At 43.0% G+C, this 20,947-nt stretch overlaps 2 protein-coding genes across 9 annotated transcripts in view; one reads left to right on the forward strand and one right to left on the reverse strand.

The window, feature by feature from the left end:
* Window positions 1-7,505: 7,505 nt before the first annotated feature.
* On the reverse strand, window positions 7,506-19,705 carry LOC117831994 (cytoglobin-1-like). 4 transcript variants are annotated; one of them, XM_034710933.1, is made up of 8 exons: window positions 19,564-19,705; window positions 19,194-19,366; window positions 18,609-18,727; window positions 17,202-17,347; window positions 16,970-17,016; window positions 16,382-16,524; window positions 10,637-10,868; window positions 7,506-8,126 (listed from the first exon to the last, which is right to left on the reverse strand). In XM_034710933.1, exons 5-8 carry the CDS (start codon window positions 16,991-16,993, stop codon window positions 7,962-7,964), a joined length of 564 nt encoding a protein of 187 aa, XP_034566824.1. In that variant the 5' UTR covers window positions 16,994-17,016; window positions 17,202-17,347; window positions 18,609-18,727; window positions 19,194-19,366; window positions 19,564-19,705; the 3' UTR covers window positions 7,506-7,961. The 4 variants fall into 4 exon arrangements, with proteins under 4 accessions (XP_034566824.1, XP_034566825.1, XP_034566823.1 ...); XM_034710934.1 differs by lacking the exon at window positions 17,202-17,347; XM_034710932.1 differs by lacking the exons at window positions 16,970-17,016; window positions 17,202-17,347.
* Window positions 19,262-20,947, forward strand: part of LOC117831990 (phosphoribosyl pyrophosphate synthase-associated protein 1) — a 58,825-nt gene continuing 57,139 nt past the window's right edge. For all 5 annotated transcript variants that reach the window (XM_034710927.1, XM_034710928.1, XM_034710925.1 and 2 more), the window contains exons 1-2: window positions 19,262-19,685; window positions 20,883-20,935. In XM_034710927.1, coding sequence (XP_034566818.1) covers window positions 19,603-19,685; window positions 20,883-20,935 — 136 coding nt within the window. In that variant the 5' untranslated portion in view covers window positions 19,262-19,602. The remainder of the gene's footprint in view (window positions 19,686-20,882; window positions 20,936-20,947) is intronic.

Consider the following 20,947-nt stretch of genomic DNA (forward strand, 5'->3'; position numbering starts at 1 on the left):
ACTGCATCGCTCAACTTAAACACGCCAACGTCACATGAGTTTGGCAGAAACAGAGATTTGTTTCAAATCACTCAGAGGCGAGCTCAGTGCAGAAACGACTGTGAGGACGGGGTGATTCCTGCAGGCTTGGTGTTCATAAATCTGTGCAGACTTCATTCAAACCTGCAGCTACTTCACTGGTTTGAACACTATTAGTCAGGCTCAGCTGTGTTTACATTAATAATATTTAGCTGTCATAAAGCTGTTATCACAAAGAGACAGGAGGTCTCTACTTATTATTACTTGCAATGTTTATCATGTAAAAATCATTTTAATAATACTTTTATTTGTAGAGCACTTTTCAAAAACCAAGTTACAAAGTGCTTCACATGATGCAAAATAAAACAGGCAGTTCATACAAATACACAAGACAAGATAAAGAATTAAAACATGTTTTAAAAGAACTTTAAAGGAATTGAATTATTTAAAAACATATTTCTGAAGACGGATAAAATCTAATCAAATAAAGTTCAGACAAAATCAGGAAAGGCTCTGTGATAAAAGTATGTTATAAGGAGGGATTTAAAAGAGCTCACTGACTCTTGCCATGCCAGGATAATCACTGGTGTTTAGACTAACTTGATGACACATTTGAAATTTCATTAATTTGAAGAATGTAACATCACTCAAGTCTTTTAAGGTGATGTGTAGGTGAGCAGGTGAGTGTCCTCACGAGGCGGTATTACCTTGCTCCTTTGTTTTCTGAGAGTAACAAGATAAATTAACCCGTTGTCACGCGAAAACAAGCTTTGTTAACCTTCAGTAAACTAAACAATTGACTTTGGATCACGAGATAAAAGTATTAAGGGACAATGGCGAGCACGTCTGTCCTGCTCACCTCACTGTAAACGATTAACTCGACTTGATTGGAAGTGATTTTGTCTTTGGATCATCTTTTACCTGCAACGGTAAAGACAGGATTGAGGATTGATTGGTTGTGTGGTTTAAAGGGGACATATCACGCTTTTTTCATCAACATATATTGGTCTAAGAGGTCCCCAAAACATGTCTTTAAAGTTTATGCTCAAAAAAACACTTTGAAATCAGATTTTGGTCTGCCTGAAAAGTCTTCTTCTTCATTCCTCATCAGAACACTCTGTTTTCCCTCTGACCACGCCCCCTCAGGAAGTGGGTGTGGCCTCCTCGGCCGTCGAGCACGTTGATCTAATGTTTACATGTTGGCTGAATATACACGGCTGCTCACAGACCCGCGTTACTTCAACCCTCTGAATCTGATCCAGAATCTGATCCTGACGGAGAGGCGCCTGCAGCAGGACCTTTCTGAACCATTGGTCACAGATTTAGTGTTTCTTGTTGTTTTATTTATCAGCATGTCGACGTGTGTCTTGGTACACAGCGACCAACATGTAGCTATGTGGCTATGCTAATTAGCGCTAGCACTTATCCATGAAAACTAAAAATCATCCACTAGATCTTCAAATCTGCAGACGTGGGGAGTCAAAGCGACCTTTGTGTTTATTAAGACAGCCTACAACTAGCATGCCTCCCTCCTAAGCTCCTTGTTAGCACACATGTGTGCAGGGAATGAAAAACGGAGGAGGGATTCAGTATTATTTTATACAGTCTATGGGCTGAACAAGCTCCGAGCTCTGACTCCGTGACAGACCGGATATTGTTGTTACGTAACAAAAACACGGAAGTCTGAAACGGCTGGTTTCAGCACACATTTACAGAAAGGTGGAGAAATCAGAACAGGGGCAGAATGGATTTTTTTCATTCTCGGGGGGTTTGTAGACAGGGACACAGATTTCAGGTAAAGAACCATTAAAAAGTCAATTTTTCATGATATGTCACCTTTAAAGAAGAAGAGCATCAGTAACAGTTCAGTCTTTTTTTATTTATTAAGAAAGATTGTACTTGTTGAAGTTAAAACACACTACAAACAGCTCAGGATGAAATGTGAAGAAACATAACTGACTGTGTCACAAAGTGTTAAATGAAGGAACTACAGTACAGTACAGTGAATTAGACTCTGAGGTTATACAGACGCTCTCTCTGTTGGCATCAGAAGCAACAAACATGTATTTAAAAGCTTTCTTTGATCTCTGTGAGGACGACATGAAGCCACAGACTCTACAACACCAGACCCGAGCATCTGAATCAGCAGTAACGAGGCCACTTAACATCAATCCAGCCATCCTTTCCTCACATCATTAGACTTAATGACAGCAGAACATACACTCAGAAAAAAAGAGGCACATGAATATTTCTGTTTTGGAATTTGGTTGAATTTCTGAATCAGGAAAGACAACAGCACGTTCTGTTTCTGAGGACTCGGCCTCTCTTGCTGTCCCCGGCTGGGACTCGCTCAGTTGCTGTTTCCTGTTTCAGTAATAAAAGTGTCTGCAGGACGGAAAGATGAAGCCTCAATCAAAGCAGGCCCCATTGTTTTTCTAGCCCACTTCTCCCCCCCCCACCCACCCCAAATCCTGGTGGGAGTCTTGGCATGAGCTGTCAAGAGCAGATGAATCAGAATGTGATCAGTGAGAGACAGCAACGGAGAGACGACAGGAAATCTCTCCTGTAGTATCAAGCGGAGAGGAGTCCTGATAGCAGAGGCCGCTGTGAGAGAGAGAGAGAGAGAGAGAGAGAGAGAGAGAGAGAGAGAGAGAGAGAGAGAGAGAGAGAGAGAGAGAGAGAGAGAGAGAGAGAGAGAAAGAGAGAGAGAGAGAGAGAATATATCAGGGCGGTGTTAGAAAACAAACAAACACAAATTCAGCTTTTTGTTTGTTCTTGTTTCTCAGTGTGAGGACGGCCTTCTCTGGTCTAAAGCCTGGTTACACTCCTGCGTTGACTCTATGCTGTAGTGGCCGACACCATGATAAGCACTACATACTTGTGCAATGTGTTCGTCGTTCTGCAGGACTCCGCCTAAACGCTTGTAGTCAGTGTGATTTCTATGCTGGGTCAGATCCCCTGTTTCTGGTCCTGCTACGCTTCTGCTTGCTTGTGCACAGTGAACTACTCAGAGTGTGTTATATTAAACTGGAGCTGATGAATGTTGCTTTCTATCATCCAGTAATTATTACAAAGGATAAAAGAGAGGAGATGAAATGAACGGCCGATGTACGGTGAGCACAGAAATGTTCAATGCAGGAAATACGATGTGACCCAGTGGACCAATCACAGGGCCTGCAGTCCGAGTTTTTCAACTTGTAGACCGTTTTTTAGAGGATGTGCATGTCAGGGTATGTGCGTAGGCTTCTGCGTTGAAACAGGACTACACAGACCTACAGCATCAATTTGACAGAGGAATTACAAACCAGGCTTTAGTGGAACAAAGGAGATTTAGCAAACGTAAACACTGACATGAAAAGTTGTGAATGGTGTTGTTAAATAATGACAAGTAAAAGAATACATCAAACCAACCCGACTTAAAGACCTTGCCTCTTTAAAATGAGTGCTTTGGCTTCATTATCTGCTTTTATGGTGCTCCTTTACCCATTTTTGTTTTGCTCCATCGTCTGATTTTATTTTAATCTTTGCATCCTGTCCCTCTCTTATTTTTGCATCCTCTTCTGTCTTTGTTTCGCTTCAATGCCAGATTTTCTTTTACACTTTTTCTGGTCTTTTTTTTTGCATGCCTCCATCGCTGATTTGACTTAGACTCCCTTCCTAACTCTTTTCTGCAGCAGAACATTTTCATATGTTGTCTTTCACTCCCTTGTCTAGTTTTATTTTATTCTTTGCACCCTGCCTCGCTCTTATTTCTGCGTCCTCGTCTGTCTTTGTTCCCCTTCTTTTTATAATTTGCTCCTTTTTCTGTTCTTGTTTTTTTTCTCTGTTATCTGATTTTACAAAGAGCCCTTTTCCATCCTTTATTTGCTCCCCAATGTGTTTTCATTTTGCAACATTTTTGCTTCTTTGCTCATCCATTTTCATTTCACCCCCTCATCTGTTTTTATTTTGCTCCCATATGACTCTTTCCTTCCATGGTCTGTTTGCTCCCTTTGTTTCCCTCCCTCGTCTGAGTTTGCTCCCTTGCCTCGGTCCGAACTCCACAGTCACTTTAAACTAGATTATTCTCTTAGCATTGGAGATTATAAATACAGGATTACAGATTAGTGGCCCAGTGAATGAAGCTCTTGTTGCTGAACGCTGCTGAAACAATGTTAAAGATCTTTAAGTTGTTATTGTTCGATGGTTTGTCTCTTATTTGGATCAGGTGAGATAAGATATATGTGAACACAACGGGACTTTACTTCAGACCTTTCAAAGCCACACTGACTGTTCATGCTGCATGGAGGTAATGTATTCATGATAACCCCTCAAAGACTCAGAGACATGATGGATTGTTGCTCTGCCTCTGAATCATTTATCATCAGGAGTGTAGAGATGGATACTCGATCGAGGAGAAATGTGGGGCATGCATCTTAGCTCCTTCTGCATCTGTGCCTCGGTAACATGCTCCACTGCTCCACTTTCTCTCTCTCTCTTGGCTCGAGCCCCCCTCTGTAAACCTTGCTTAACATAATGACACACACACACACACACACACACACACACACACACACACACACACACACACACACACACACACACACACACACACACACACACACACACACAAACACACACACACACACTTTCAGATAAGTCTCCACGTCTCTTTTTCTAACTAATTCAGTTCAACCTTTAAAGAGGGTTTCTCTTATTTCTAATCTAAAGCATCTCCTGAGACTTCATGTGAGCCAGAGTCACGGGACAGTCCTGACAAAGACAGAGAAGCTCCCTGGATTCTGAGAATGACCCCGGTGATGTCACCAGCTTTGTCTCACCTGACCCGGGTACACCTGGGATTTACATCAGTGCTGGACCTTTGCACAACTCCTCGCCTGTGTCCAGTCCCAGTGTCTAATACTAAGTGGTGTGTCCTTTAGACCTTAAGGGAGATTATCAGTGGATGTAGTCCGGGCTTTTGGTGAATCACCTGAAAGGTCTGTCTGATTTCAGACTCTGAGGATACAACTGAAGAACAATAACATCTCAGTGAGGACACATGGAGAGAGAGAGGCGGGTTAGTCCAGGGAAAACTCAGGAATAGTAAATCCACGTCTCATTCGAGGTGAAGACTCAAAGAAAACAAACGTTAGAGCTTTCATAGCCTTCATTTTTATCTCAAATGTGTCCCAACATCATGGTTTATTCTCTTTATAAGAATTAAGGTACATGGTCTGACTTTTGGGGAACGTCTGTGACAGTTTGGAGTTACAGAAAACAGAAGGAACTTTAAATCAAAGTGTCACACGAACCCAATGCGGTTTGAATATTATAAGCACCACGGTTAAAGAGTAAAGCCTCAGCTTTCAGATTATTCCACCTGACAGTTTTCTCAGAAGTCATTCTCATGGAGGAACACCTTGTAGTTGAAAGTCATAAATGTAGGGCACATGTGGTTACTTTTATTTTGAAAATCTGAGCCATATTTCGAAATTAAACATTTTTGATAACCCATCATTTTCAGGATTATTCAGCCCTTTAGAGATAAGACTTATTTGTCAATCTTAAGTTATAAAATATCTCATAATGGTTATAATTATTCTATTTATTTAGATTTGAGAATAAATGAAGCTGAGCATCTAAAAAAATGTTAAAATGCAAGATGAAAATATAAAAGATAAAACCTTAAAATAAAGACGATCAGTTAAAATGATCAGAGGTTCAGAAAGTGTCTAAAAGAAACCAGTGCTTTTATTTTGAAAGGACTTTTTAATACTTTAACTATTCTGCACTTCTGTATATACTTTATTATTATTTTATTTCATTCTATTTTATTTGTATTCATATCTTATTTTATTCCTTCTTCTATTAATATCTAACTTTCTTACATCCTGTTTATAAGAGCTCTGTTATTCCTGAATTTCACTCCCTGGGATAAATAAAGTATTTCTGATTCTGAGAAGTTGCTAACCATAGTCAGAAACTCTTCAATGAGAACAACCAGGAACACATCAGTGCATCTTTTCAGCAGCATTCAAGCTTCCTGTTTCATAACAGTAAATGAAAACGGTCACATGACTCTGCTGGTTATGAGTACATCAGCCTACAAAGACTCACTGGGTGCCCCTTTTTGTGGCCTGGGCTCAAATAGTAGACCTGGTTCGTGGTCACTTACCCTGTGATGCTCATGGTCGTCATTTCTGGTTGCCTGCCGCTCCGTTGGTTCCGTTGCTCCTCATGTATGGCACCTCTTTCTCTGCAGCATCTTTCTGCCTGTGTGAGGTGATACATACATATATAACATAAATCTCAGCTGATGCATTAAAGTGAATTAATCTAAACACAATCTGGAAAGGCAGCTACTAAGGTTCATGAGCGTGTCAGCTGGTGGTCATGTGAGCTAGCTGTTGCCATGCTCCTGGAGGTATTGTTTGCAGTAGCTGTGTGAAAGGCTCCGAGGGCTCGGGAGGTGGGACGGGTGGAAGAGGGGAAGATTGCACTTTGTGTCAATTAGCAGCTATGAGCTGAAGAGCTGGGACGCTTTCCCCTCCATTCATGTCTCCATTAGAAACCCGGCTGGAGGACACTGTTGTTATGTATCGAGCCACTTAATCCACACACACTGCCGCCTGAGGCGAACCCTAAAATAATCACAGAGTGATTTCAGATCAAAGGCACGGATAAGACTCACACTACCTCTCTCACTCTCCCACACATGAAAACAGACATGCACTTGTTTGTGTGTGATGATATTTGTAGAATGGCTGGAGGTCTGCTATGTTTAGTTCATGCTTTAAACACAAACACTGAGACTTTAAATCCAGATCTGAAACACTCTCTCTTATTCACGCCTCACTCATGAGACAGATTCATTTTATACTTCCAGATACAGAGATGATGAGATGATGATGATGATGATGAAGATGAAGAGTACTCACGGCTTGATTTTGTTGGAGAATCTCTGGCGCAGGATGAGAGCGATGGTGGTGAGGACCACCATTGTGGTACACATGGTCCTCCGACCCACCGAAGGATCTCCGGCCTTGAGAGCGAAGGTGGTTCAGAGCGCAGAGACTTCACCTCTCCATTGAAAGGCTTGGATGGTAAAAAAGGCAGGGAGTGTGTGTGTGGTGTAACAATCTGACTATTCCTGTATTTCCTCCTGGCTGTCACTCATGATTGGGGAGATTAGCTGAGAGGATTAACGTGGATCAAGGAGGGGGTTAGATCTGGCGGGGCAGGACTAGGAGGTAAACAGAGCATGCTGTGTTTGCTCTAAAACTAGAAACATGCATCCACACAGGAAGCTGAAATACCTTCAGACTGCCTGTTCCATGTTGGAAGATGTGCTTTTAAATCACAAAGAATCACCTGGCGTTCAGAGCTCCTGAGGAACGTGAGAGCATGGGAGACTTATTCTCAGGACTGCTGACTCAAGCGGACACCAGAGCAGTAGGCCACGAGCTGGATTAGAGCCTAAGAGTTTAAAAGGATTTGACATTGTGTTGGGAACTTCAGAGGGTTTCCTTTTATTTAAAAATGTAGGTACAGATACAAATCATCTGGAGTAAGTGTTTAAAAATGATTCATGAGTAACACACACGAGGACTGATGAGAGGATGATATTCAGAGAGAGAGGTCTCTACACGGCAGTTTCCAGCTTTTCATTCAGTCAAAGGCACATCAAGTCAAATGTGACCTCTTGAACTCTGATGGGTGTCTGATTGCATCGTCGCCCTCTAAACGGTTTGGTCCTTTACAAGCGTATAAAACACACCTAGAGCTTTAATTTACACGATGAGCCGTTAAAGGCTGTGATTATCTGAGATTACATTTACTGTATATTAGATACATCGCTTCCCTTCAGGTCGTTACAGTCCGTCCATCCGTCGTGAAGCTGTGTCCTTAAAACACTGGAAGTCTCTGGATGTTAGCGGTCCATGTAATCCAGAATGAAAGCGTCACCCAGTTGAAGTCGTGATCTCAGCCCAGCCCACTTCCTCGTAGACGGCTGTGATGCTGCAGTAGACCGTAGCGAAGAGCTTGGTCCACGCCGCGGCCACGTCGGGGGTCACGACCTCTGAGAACTCTTCTCCCAGGACCTCCAGGATCACGCCGCTGAGGAACTGAGACACAATGAGACGCTCAGTTATCTTCAAGAAAACCTGAGCATCAAAACTAATAATCAGTCGAGTTTAATGACCAGAAGTGATAAAGTCATGTTCGGTTTATTAGATATGTCGAGTCAAGTCAAACTTTATTTATACAGCACATTTAAAAAACAACCACAGTTATCCAAAGTGCTTTACAAGCTTAAAAACACAAGTAATTAAAAAAGGATAGATATTAAAAACACGATAGATAAAACAAGAAAAAGACACAATAAATAGAATAAGAATAAAATGTTGGATGTCTCGCTCAGCAGGTCTTAAAAGCCAATGCAAAGAGGTGCGATGTGATGTCATTCAAATGATTTACTTAAAGGTGACATATCATGCAAAATGGACTTTTTAATGGTTCTCTACCTGAAATCTGTGTCCCTGTCTACAAACCCCCCGAGAATGAAAAGAATCCATTCTGCCCCTGTTCTGATTTCTCCACCTTTCTGTAAATGTGTGTGAAACCAGCCGTTTCAGTTTTCAGTGTTTTTGTTACGTAACAACGCCATCCGGTCTGTAACAGGAAGTCAGAGCTCGGAGCTTGTTCAGCCCATAGACTGTATAAAATACAACTCAACCCCTCCTCCGTTTTTCATTCCCTGCACACATGTGTGCTAACAAGGAGCTTAGGAGGGAGGCATGCTAGTTGTAGGCTGTCTTAATAAACACAAAGGTCGCTTTGACTCCCCACGTCTGCAGATTTGAAGATCTAATGGATGATTTTTAGTTTTCATGGATAAGTGCTAGCGCTAGTTAGCATAGCTACATGTCATAGCTGTAGCTGTGTACCAAGACACACGTCGACATGCTGACAAATAAAACAACAAGAAACACTAAATCTATGACCAATCCTTCAGAAAGGTCCTGCTGCAGGCGCCTCTCCGTCTGGATCAGATTCAGAGGGTTGAAGTAACGCGATCTCTGAGCAGCCGTGTATATTCAGCCAACATGTAAACATTAGATCAACGTGCTGGAGAGCCGAGACACATCCACTTCCTGAGGGGGCGTGGTCAGAGGGAAAACAGACTGTTCTGAGGAGGACTGAAGAAGAGGACTTTTCAGGCATGCCAAAATCTGATTTCAAAGTGTTTTTTTGAGCATAAACTTTAAAGACATGTTTTGGGGACCTCTTAGACCAATATATGTTGATGAAAAAAGCGTGATATGTCACCTTTAACATTACAAACAAATAAACAAAGTGAACAGCTTTTTGTCTTTTGTTTTAAGTGAGTTATAAACACAAACATCCATCCCATGAGTCCTAATGCTGCTCTTCATGTCCCCTGTGTCCCCTGACTTCTTCCTCTGACCCTGTAATAATCATTATGACCACTAGAGGTCGCCACCTCACCTAAAAAGAGACCCTGCAGGGTGAGTTGTGGTGTTTCTGTTCTGCCTCTATATTTAACCACCATAAACGTTACTTCATTCCATGTGTTTCGTCCTTCACAGATATTATTCAGTAATGTATTCATAATCGACTTTGCTTAGAGGTTGGATTTTCACAATAAAGCTACGTAGGAACTATTGTACAGTTCATGTCGTGCAGGGGAGCTTTTATTTTGGAGGGTTTTTGTGTCCCGTGAACTCTTTCACTTTTGTGTGTGTGTGTGCATCCTGCAAGGTATTTCTCCTCTACATGTTTTTGTTGCACATGTTGGACTTGTTCCCTCTTGGTCATGTGCAGCAAGTGCAAATGTATGCTTATGAACAGTTTGACGGTGGATTTGATGAGCGAGGGGTTCGCTGTAGTCGAAACGAAATGAATCCATCAGTTAAGGAAGAACCATATCACGTATAAGACCTCTAAGTTCCATCTAATTTAGGCTATAAGGATGCTAACCGCTAACGAAAGGAGTCACTGTGATGCCAAACACTGAAGAAGAGGACTGTCTGAAGGAGCTGCATTGATCTGGGCTTAAAGAAAGACACTGTGTGCTTTAAGCTAACTAGCAGTGGACTCAAGTGGACTCACTCCCTCTTGGTCTTATGCAGCATGCTAGGATTACTCACGTGTGTTTGTTGCACACAGTTTATCGTCCGTGTAACGTAAATCTATGCTTATGAACAGTGTGACGGTGGATTTGAAGACAGAGGGGTTCGCTGTAGTCAAGACGACATACAGCCATCAGTTACGTAAGAACCTTGGCGTCTTGTAAGACCTCTAAGTTCCATCTGATTTTGTGGATAAGGATGCTAACCGCTAACGTAAGGAGACATCGTGATGCCAAACACTGAGGATGACGAAGAAGAGGACTGTCTGAAGACGCTGCATTGATCCGGGCTCAAAGTAAGACACTTTGTGCTTTAAGCTAACAGTAGCAGCAGCTGCTAGCTAGCAGTGTGTGGCCTCTATATCAGAGGTCACCTCTCGTTGCTCACAGCTTCAGTACGTTGTGATTCTTTTCGTGGTGACTTTACTTGATGGGGACAACAAGTAAAAGTCAGCTTGAACCATGAAACTTGTACTCTTGTACCTTGAAGTAGACGGGCTCCACCTTGTGTCTGAGCGCGTGGGCCTTTCCCACCAGCTTCAGCACGGACGCCACCTTGTCCGAGTTGTCCAGGCTCTCCACCAGAGTGTTGATGGCGCTCATGACTCTGTGCGCGTGCTTCCTGAGCTGGGCGCTGCGCTCCAGCTCCTCCGGCTCCTCGATGTGCTTGAACTGGCTGAAGTACTGCTTAGACGAGGGGAAGTTCACAAACAGCCTGAGAGGGAGACGAAGGAGAGAGATGTGAGTGTGAGCAGCTGCTGTGAAGCTTTCACTAATCTCACCGCCCCTTCAGAACTGCAACAGCTCCATCCTGCAAAAAACCCACATTCATCTTCTCTTTTTTTTTTTCCCCTTGCTGGCGAGATAGCGTGTGTAAATATAAGAGTGCTGCATATTTTCCCTTTAAATGTTTGCTTTTAACTTTATCTTGGTTCGGTGTGGGATGTAGTCACACATCTGACAGAATCATTGAGAGAAAACATCCAGCTGCAGAGAAACTACCACACAGGACGAGTGAATGATTACAGTTATTAGCCTTTAAATCACCACGCCTACATATTTGTTGTGAGCTGAAGGTGAGGAGGGAATCTATCTTCATTAGTTCCTCTTAAATCTACACACCTACAAACTCTTTAAAGCCTTTAAGAGAGAGAGCAGGAGGATGATTAATGTCTTTAGTTCATGCTTCCTTCTTGCAGCGAGGCCTTCGATGTACACTAACACTCACGACATGCTGTGCCACTAAACTTGCATTAATTCCAAAAAGCAGAAGTGCTCTTATTTTGCACAACTTCCAATTTAATTTCTCCCTTTCGTAATGTGTTCTTGCATCTCTTGACATCACGACAACAATCAAGTGTAGTTCATCCTGCAGCCGTGATCGCAGCATCAGATAAAGTTCTCGTACCAGATGTTTCTCCTGCAGGCTGATCCCGCTCCGATAGAGTCTGGGATGTTGAATAACTGTTTATGTTTCGGGCTTTGAGAAAGCATGTTCCAGTTTATTCAGAGTCTTAATCTCAGTGTTTGTACGCCGGTCAGAGCCGGTGCACAGCAGGTGTGGGAGAGAGATAAAGTTCTTCATGCTCTTGTAAAGGAGAACATGATTCATGTAGCTTCCTGTAAACTTTTAAAGTCAGCTCGTAAAGGATAACGGCTTTAATGAGGGTTTGTTGTCAGTCAGTTTCACTTCTCCAGGTATCTGTTTGTTCTTCTTATCAGTCATCAATCAGCTCAGATCAAACACTGAGAAACACAACTCCCTTTCACAGGCAGACACCTCGAGCAGAGCCAGACTCTTTGGTGGACCGCCGTCTGCAGAAAGTAGCTGATTTTCGTGATGTCACCCGTCTGTTTCTGAAGCGCTGTTTTGAGGCAGGAACCATATTGCTGCTGCCGAGCGAGTGTGACGTAAAGAGGCGGGGCTTTGAGCCTCCTCGCCAACAGCTACAGTGTTCCCACCTGTCAATCAAGTCAGCTGTGCCTCTCATTGGAAGACTTGTAATCTCAATATCTTTGAAATTGCCAAGTTAGAAATAAATCCACCCCCGTACAGTGTGTGCCGATCCAGACATGAGCTATCCAGACTCCACTGGTCTTTTGGACCAGGCTGTAAACATGTTTATTCCTGCTGTAAAGATCGGCTTCTTTGAATGGGTGTGGATGTGGTTTACAGTACTTCTGGAGCCAGCCTCAAGCAGATCCTCCATGAACTGCAGTTTTTAGCACTGCTGCATTGGAGGTTGCTGCTTGCTGATTTTACAGAAAGATTCTGCAACTGGGTTTCAGGGAAGACCCACCATCACACCGCCTTGAAACTCTTACATCATGCATGCATGCGTCAAACATCATGCTGCATCTAACATTCCCACTCAGCTACGTCATGTAAACAAACGGCACCAACCAGCTTCAGACACCTGATGTCAGGGTGTTTTCTATCTTCCTGCTTTTGCACTTTATAAGCAGAGAAGCAGACAACCTTCGGTGTTAACACAAGTCAACACACAACACTTCAACGTGGATTCGAATATGGTTCATGCACCTCTATCCCACTTGCTTTAAAAAGCTAACAAGATCATGGGGCGCCGTTGGCCTAGCGGTCTAAGCGTGCCTCATGTACGGAGGCAATGGTCCTTGTTGCGACAGTCACAGGTTCGACTCCTGGCCCCGACCATTTGCTGCATGTCTTAACCTGCTCTCTGCTCCCCACATTACTGTCTCTCTTCAGCTCTCCTGTCCCTCACATAAACATAAACATTAAAAGCTAACAAGATCTAAAATCATGAACACTGTCTCTCTGAACACTCCCAGCGCCTCTGCAATCTCCGTCCAGCCTGCTGATACTTTGTTTTGTTTTCTTCATTGAAATCTGTGCTTCATTAAGTTTCTGCTCCTCCGCCAGACAGGGCGCTGGAGTCAGAACAGCTTGTTGCAATGTGCGGCGTTGCAAAGTGCTGCGTCGCACCTTCTTACTCGAGGCTAGCGAGGACTCTCACTCCCATCACATGCTACAGAGGACGCTGCAATTCACAGGACTGTTGGTGTCGTGTAACAGCACCAGGGTCATGCATGAAGCAAAACAGGCATGACTTGTTACCGATCATTAAGAGTTCCTTAAAGGCACGACTTCAACGTATCTTCAGGATTTCAACAGATGACAAGGTGTTACAGGAACAATCCTGCTTTGAACTTGCTGTGTGAAAAGGGCTGCAGAGACGGTTCAGTCACGTTATCTCTCTTCTTTCTGCATGTGGTCTTTGTTTACTTCATGGATCAGATGTTTATTTTCTAAGAAGGAAAAAGAAGTGCAGGATTCAGCACGACTTATGAGAACACTGAACAAAAGAGAGAAATTAAAGGGAGCCGTGTGAAGAGAGAGGAATGTCACAGCCTCCTCGAGTTACCTCGAACACACCTTGTAACGCTTATTATGTTATGATTGGATTACGGTTAATGTTTAAGTTCCAGGCTCTCTTTTCAGACTCACAGTGTGTGAACGAGTGTCCCCGTTTGACCCTCGGAGGTGTCATAGAGAATTAGCGAAGAGGAACCTTAAAGAGCCCCCCTCCCACCCCCTCCCAAAGTCTGGGACGGGGGCCAATGCATCTGGTTGCTGCCTATCTAATCCTGATGTCTCATCTCTGCAACACAGAACACAAAAAGGAAGCAAATATTTCTGTTGGCTCTGGAACATGTGGCTGGGTTTCTGGAGGTTTCACTCGAGAGTTTAAACATTCAGAACGGAGGGATGATAGATGAAGAGGAGGTGTCTTAATCTCTCGGCTCAGAGCGGAGAGAAGTATCCCTGTTTCACTGCGAGCTAATGAGGAACTGTTTAATCTTTCTGTGGTGTAATTGCATGACCTGTGGTTGCATATAAATAGCCTCATTAGTTTCTGATATGGTCACTGGACTCTTAATCCGCTCGTATCTATTCTTCGGGACCGACTGAGGAGAAGAATCAGGGGAAGCTTTCTCATTCCAGAATCATCGTTCTGCACATTTCCTCTGCTGTCGTTCAGTTTGAAGGACTCAGAGCAGAATTCACCGTGGTCATGCTTATCGATCCAACCCCATTCCTCAGATTCCTCAAGGTTACAGGGTCTTTGTGCAGGAATGTGGAGGAAGGAAATGAGAGGACATGTTTATCAGAGAGAGAAGAGGAGTCAGAGTCAGAGTCAGAGCAGCGGCAGGGATTCTTAATCGTTAGCCATCTGTGATAGGATCCGTTATCTGCAGGTTTACAGTGTGAAGAGCTTCACGCCCTGCGCTGTTTCTGCTACCCTCCCTCTCAACTTTCACCTCCTGCGATCATGAAGGATTATACAGGCATGCAGTGAAGCTCACCCAGCTGCTGTGAGAACATCTTCCCCTTCTTTACAGCTGTGAATGATTAAAACAATCTCAGAACAAATGTTTAAAAGCTGCAGAGATAACTCTTGTGTGATTAAAGTCTCTCAGAGAACAGGAGAGGTGACGTGGACGTGCTGCTGTAGGTAACCTGGCATCAAACCGTGACCTCTTCCAGGGGAGGGAGCTCCACGGTGCCAGAGATGTCGGGCAGATGGATTATGGTGTTTAATCTTTTGTTTAATGGACCGTGCATCACAAAGTGGATTTGTTAAGGAAAGGAGGGAGAGGTGAGAATATCGCTTTAGATCACATGACGTTAGACAAACTGAGAGTGAGTGAAGTTGAGCTCCTTTCAAACACACACTCCTTAAAATATCCAGACTCCATCAGGGTGGGCTGAGTGTGTGAACGCACTTCATCTGCTCTTCTTCCTGACAGAACAGGAGGTGCATGTCTGGATGAGTTTTGCTGCTCTATGCTCTTTATCACTCGCCTTGTTTTGCAGGAACGTCCTCACACACTAAAGTGATGTAACATGAAAAGTGACCAATCAGAACTCCTCTTCCTCCTCCTGCATGCTGTACCTAACCTTCGCCACCTGAGCCCAATGGAGTCCATCAAGGGAAAGGTAAGGGTAAACTTTATTATCACCGAGGGCTGATTTCTTGACAAGAAGCACAGATGAAGAATGAAATTATAATGGCGATATCAGTGCTTCAGGTCGCCGCTGGATATCCTCTTCCTCGTATAAGAATAGCAAGGCATGCACCTCGTCATCGGCTGATTGGTTGCATGCTTTCTTCTCAGACTCCATCCCAAAGACTGATGCAAAAAAACATCAAAGTGCTGAACCAATCAGAACCATTCATGGTGGCAAGCCCCACCCCCAAAGTTCCTGCACCTTTGGAAAGTTCTACCCTTGAAGCGGGGACTTTTAAGAGGAGGCATTTAACTACCCTTGAACTAAATCCAGACTGTAGTTCCTGCTGTTGAAATGCACACAGTTCCTTTTAAGGTTCCTAGTTCCTGGGGAGAGTTCCTGCAGTTGAAATGCACACAGTTCCTCTAAAGGTTCTCAGTTCCTGATGAGAGTTCCTGCAGTTGAAAAGCACCTTTAATGTCTGAAAATGCTGCAGCAGCGTAGGTGTTTTAACCCTGGACTGCATTATTATTATAATCATTGCTTTAACATTTATTTATCTTATTTAATTAGTTATGTACTTATCTATTTATTTCTAATATTCCTCTGATCTTGTTAACACTACCTTATTTTTAACTTTTCTTTCCACTCTTACTTATTTTATTAATTGTACTGTATTGATTTTATATTTAAGTATTTTATTTATAATCAGTGTCAGATCAGATGATTTAAAGCACCCTGCACAAACAGCCAGGATGTAAGATAAATGTTGTTGTTTTGCAGAAGCAGAAAGAAGTGCCACTTTGTCCAGGGGGCGCCAAAATCAACACAGAGCAAAAGTTCCTTACAGGAGCTTTAATCAGACTGATGCACGTTACAAACACAGCCTTGGTTTACCTTTACTCTGCAAAGTTCAAAGTTGTGTCAGCAGAAGTACGGCAGGATTAAATCAGCAAGAAGTACCATTTTTTACCACAGAGGGCGCCAAAGTCAACACTAAATAAAAGTTTGTCACAGTAGCTTTAAAAAGATGTGTTTATAGTATTTATGTCCACTGTCTCCAGGAGTAGCTGCAGTTACACTACTGAGTAGTAAAAGGACAAAATGCTATAAAAATAGAGAACAAGCTCAAATCTTTGTCACAACTTTTGTCCTCAAAGGTGAATATTCTCCTGACTCTGCGTTCATCACACTTTAAATAAAAACAGGAGAAAGTCTAGAAAAGAAGAGCTTACCTGACCAGTATGGCCACTCCAGCATCATCACAGTTCTCGTAGACTTTTGCCCACGAGTCCTGGATCATCACCCTCTCCTTGTCCGTCAGTGGGCTTGGTCGCTCCAGGTGGTCCACCTCTCCCTCTCCCTGCATCCTCTCCATCTGGGAACACAGCCTCACTGAGCACGTGCAGAAGGCAGGGCTGATTAAAGTAAACCCCTCTTCTTCTCCTTTTTTTCTTGTTTTCTGACAGGAGTGGAAGCCAATCTGTTTCCCTTCCCCCCCTTTTTTTTCTCCTCCCAGTGAGAATATTTGCTCTCCACCTCTGAATCTCTGCTGAGCGAGAGAGTGTGTGAAGAACAGGCGGAAAAAAACACACAAGAAAACACACGCAGCGAACGAGGAGGAGCCTCTGTACTCTCTCTTTTACACTCTCTCCCCTCTTCTCTCTCTCTCTCTCCGTCTTCCCACCTCACCTTTGTAGGTGGTGTTTGATGAAAAGAGAAAGGAGACAAATCTTCCTTAAATAAGAGAGTCAGATCTGTAATACATGCTGTGGATGAAGATTATGACGTTAGAGTAAGATAAAGAAGCACATGGCTCTGACCTTTTCTCCCTCCATCGTCACCATTACAGTCCATTCAGGAGATTAACCTGTAATGATATTGAATTCCTCTCAAAGCTTTGCCGACGTAAATGTAATAAACACTTTGCAGACTGCAAATGAAACAGCATGACGTCCATCAGAAATAGGGCAGGCGTCATTTGGGTTTGATCTGTGCGTCTAACAAGATAAAGGTCACATCACAGAGTTTTAAGTCCATTTAGCTTTACTTTACCTGTTTTATAACATCCAATAACCCTCACTGGAAGCCAACACTTCACTTTTCTGCACTATGTCTCTCTCTTTTCTGTAACAGCAGCAGTGATCAGACGACGTTTATGACACACTTTGTTAGGAAAACAGGGCCAATTAGTCAGGAGTCTGCAGGGAAAGCAAACATGGGAGCAGTCCTCATATATCTTAATAAAAGCTGAGTCTGAGGTGATATTTATTACCTCTGCAGGGAGGGGCAATGTGCAGACGCTGCCAACAACATACATGATCCATGTTAAACATTTACAGAGACGTTTGGAGTGAGAACTGAGCGTAGAGCAGACACTTTGAAGAATAACCTAACTCTAACACCGGCTCATCAACATCTGAACTTTTGCAGGTGGAATTATTCCACTAAGGTGACACAGACACTTCACAGGAATAAGGTCACCGTACGTGTGTCTCCTCGCTCGGCTGTAAACCTATCACACCTGTTGGTCCGGGTGCAGATAAGGTGAGCGTGCATCAAACAAATCAAAAGCTCAGTCAATGATTAAACATCAGTCGACTCTGCTGATATCAATCCACGTTTCTGCAGAAGAAGAAGAAGAAGAAGAAGAAGAAGAAGAAGCAGACACTTTGTAATGGTTTATGATTATTTCTGCTGTCCACACCCTCACTGCAAAACCAGACCAGCTCATATGAGCCACCTTTAACAGGTCTACATTAGAAAATCAGAGATCTTATGATCTTAATATGAAACATATAAAGCCACAGGGCTGAAGAGCAGAGCTAATGAGCAATGACATCTAGTGGATGTAAAGAATACTGCATTAAATGTGGGTTAATACAGAATGAGCAACGAGCGTCGACCTTCAGTCAAGACCTGCAGGAATCAGGAGTCATCATGGGCTGCCGATGTTTACAGGCCTGCAGCTTTGTCTTGCAATGCAGATACTCTGAATACCTCTTCATCATTTCTCTGCAATAATGCCACAACTAATGTGTTTACTTGCTGTGCTCACTCTGCAGCATTCCAAACATACCATTATGGTAGATAACGTATGTCTTTAGAACCTGGTGCATTTTTTCCCTGTGCATTAACTTCACCATGCAGAAGTAAGAAGTTTCTTATGCCACCACGTTCTCCTGAAATGATGCTGATTGGTCCGATCATTCTCAGACCGGGAGGAAGAGTGTCAGCGTGAAGCTTTGTGAGATATATCAGCCTGATATCTGCTTTGCAAGATTAGCATGTGTGTGAATCCCACGGGATGTGATGAATTAAACTTAACTTAATTTAGATTGGCATGTTTTAGTGAAATCCATACACCAGATTATTATTGATGATGATGTGCTGTATCATGCAGGGATTTTGTTACCCCTGAAACAACCTCTTACTGTTTAAAAAAGGTGATGTTAAAGTTACCTGAAGTGAAGTGCTGACTGCAGACATGCACATGTTTGGATTTTGGATCCTGCAGGCCACCAAGCTGGTCCTCTCGTTGGATGTCTTGCTGCCATCGTGTTCTCCTCCTCAGCTCTGTGCTTCAGTCAGATAAAACATAAGATTCAGATTATTAAGTTTACCTTTAATGCTGAAACTCACAGCAGCTCTCCAGCATAGTGGTTATAGTGCTCTGTTTAACACCTTCAGCAGGAACGGATGAGATGTTTTGTAGGCATTCCCTCTTGATGTGGTCTATGTTATGAATATTGGAATATGTATAACTATACGTATGCAAGTTTCCTGCAACATATATAATGCCTTCAATAAAGGTTTCTTGTTCTTGTTCTTGTTCTTGTTCTTCTTCTTCTTTGTAAAAGAGCGTATCTGTGGCCACCACTTCCCACCCCAAAGATCCGCCCCTGCTAAAGGGACATAAGTAAGCCTATTAACATAAGTCTTTTTCATTACTATATAAAAACCCTTCATGTGAATTTTAAGCATCTAAATCTATCATTTATAATGTGTTAAACTTCATTTTCATGAGTTTTCTGTCTGTTATTTTACCTCCCAGTCGGCTGTCTCCCTCTCTTGTCCAGCAGGTGGCGGTAATGCGCTTTTAGCATGGTGTATGCGCCGACATTAAACACCACCGAAGAAGAGCTCTGCCGTGAACAGTTGTCTTCCTGCAGCTTCCTAGCGGGCAGGTGTCAGTTTACCTGAGGAGAACACCTGAGGACCTGGAGGAGCAGAGGCTGAAACATCAACATTTAACCCTCTCAGCTGAGTTTATGAAGCTCAAAGGATCTCTGTAAACAAGCTAACATAGCAAGCTAGCAGGTTAGCTAGCTGGTTAACCGCCTCCTACGTCACGAGGTGAAAACCCGCATCAGAGGCGGTTTATTAAGGGGTTAAAGGTGTTTAAGGTTCCTCTCACCTGTCAGCGTGTTCAGAACCGACCCGGGACAGGTCCAGGATGAACGTGGCTAAGAGCGGGTACCGAGTGTTCTCTGCTAACTCCTCCGCAGCGTGTACGGAGCTGGCCAAGAAGATCACTGAGTGAGTTTATGACTAACGGACCACTGGGTACCTGTTTACACTGGGTACCTGCTTTATACTGGTTTATACTGGGTACCTGTTTACACTGGGTACCTGCTTTATACTGGTTATACTGGGTACCTGTTTACACTGGGTACCTGTTTACACTGGGTACCTGCTTTATACTGGGTACCTGGTTATACTGGGTACCTGGTTATACTGGGTACCTGTTTACACTGGGTACCTGTTTACACTGGGTACCTGCTTTATACTGGTTTATACTGGGTACCTGTTTACACTGGGTACCTGCTTTATACTGGGTACCTGTTTACACTGGGTACCTGTTTACACTGGGTACCTGCTTTATACTGGTTTATACTGGGTACCTGTTTACACTGGGTACCTGCTTTATACTGGGTACCTGTTTACACTGGGTACCTGCTTTATACTGGTTTATACTGGGTACCTGTTTACACTGGGTACCTGCTTTATACTGGTTACCTGCTTTATACTGGTTACCTGCTTTATACTGGTTACCTGGTTTATTATACTGGTTACCTGGTTTGTACTGGTTACCTGCTTTATTATACTGGTTACCTGGTTTGTACTGGTTACCTGCTTTATTATACTGGTTACCTGGTTTGTACTGGTTACCTGCTTTATTATACTGGTTACCTGCTGTATACTGGTTACCTGGTTTACACTGGTTACCTGCTTTATTATACTGGTTACCTGGTTTGTACTGGTTACCTGCTTTATTATACTGGCTACCTGCTTTATACTGGTTACCTGCTTTATACTGGTTACCTGCTTTATACTGGTTACCTGGTTTGTACTGGTTACCTGCTTTATACTGGTTACCTACTTTATTATACTGGTTACCTGCTTTATACTGGTTACCTGGTTTGTACTGGTTACCTGTTTGTACTGGTTACCTAAAGCTTACTGCTGTTTACATTAATGTCACAGAACACCTGGACAGGTATGTGTCTGACTCCCATCCTGCAGCATTATTTAACATGCAGCATAAACAAACAGCGTCAGATAACATATGGTTTCTCTTTCATTCTGCAGACAGTAAATGTGCTTTTTAACCCTTTATTATTAAGAATATGAAGCAAATTAAAATGCTGCATGCTGGGTTTAAAGGCTGAATGATAGAGTGTTTATAATATATCATGTTTCTGTTATAATAAAGTGTGTTTATCTATTTTTCAGACGGCTGGGTGTTGAGCTGGGGAAGTCTGTGGTGTTCCAGGAGTCCAACAGAGGTAAGGAGAATA

The sequence above is a fragment of the Notolabrus celidotus genome, chromosome 20 (assembly GCF_009762535.1).
Source record: "Notolabrus celidotus isolate fNotCel1 chromosome 20, fNotCel1.pri, whole genome shotgun sequence".
Lineage (NCBI taxonomy): Eukaryota > Metazoa > Chordata > Actinopteri > Labriformes > Labridae > Notolabrus > Notolabrus celidotus.

Bases quoted from the DNA above. Each gene is read 5' to 3' on its own strand.
- LOC117831994 (XM_034710932.1), bottom strand. From the start codon at position 18,641: ATGTGCATGTCTGCAGTCAGCACTTCACTTCAG. The intron at 10,869-16,381 runs GTAAGCTCTTCT...TCTCCCTCTCAG, and splicing joins GGAGTGGCCATACTGGTCAG to GCTGTTTGTGAACTTCCCCT. The intron at 8,127-10,636 runs GTACAAGAGTAC...ATTGTGTCTCAG, and splicing joins TGGAGCCCGTCTACTTCAAG to TTCCTCAGCGGCGTGATCCT.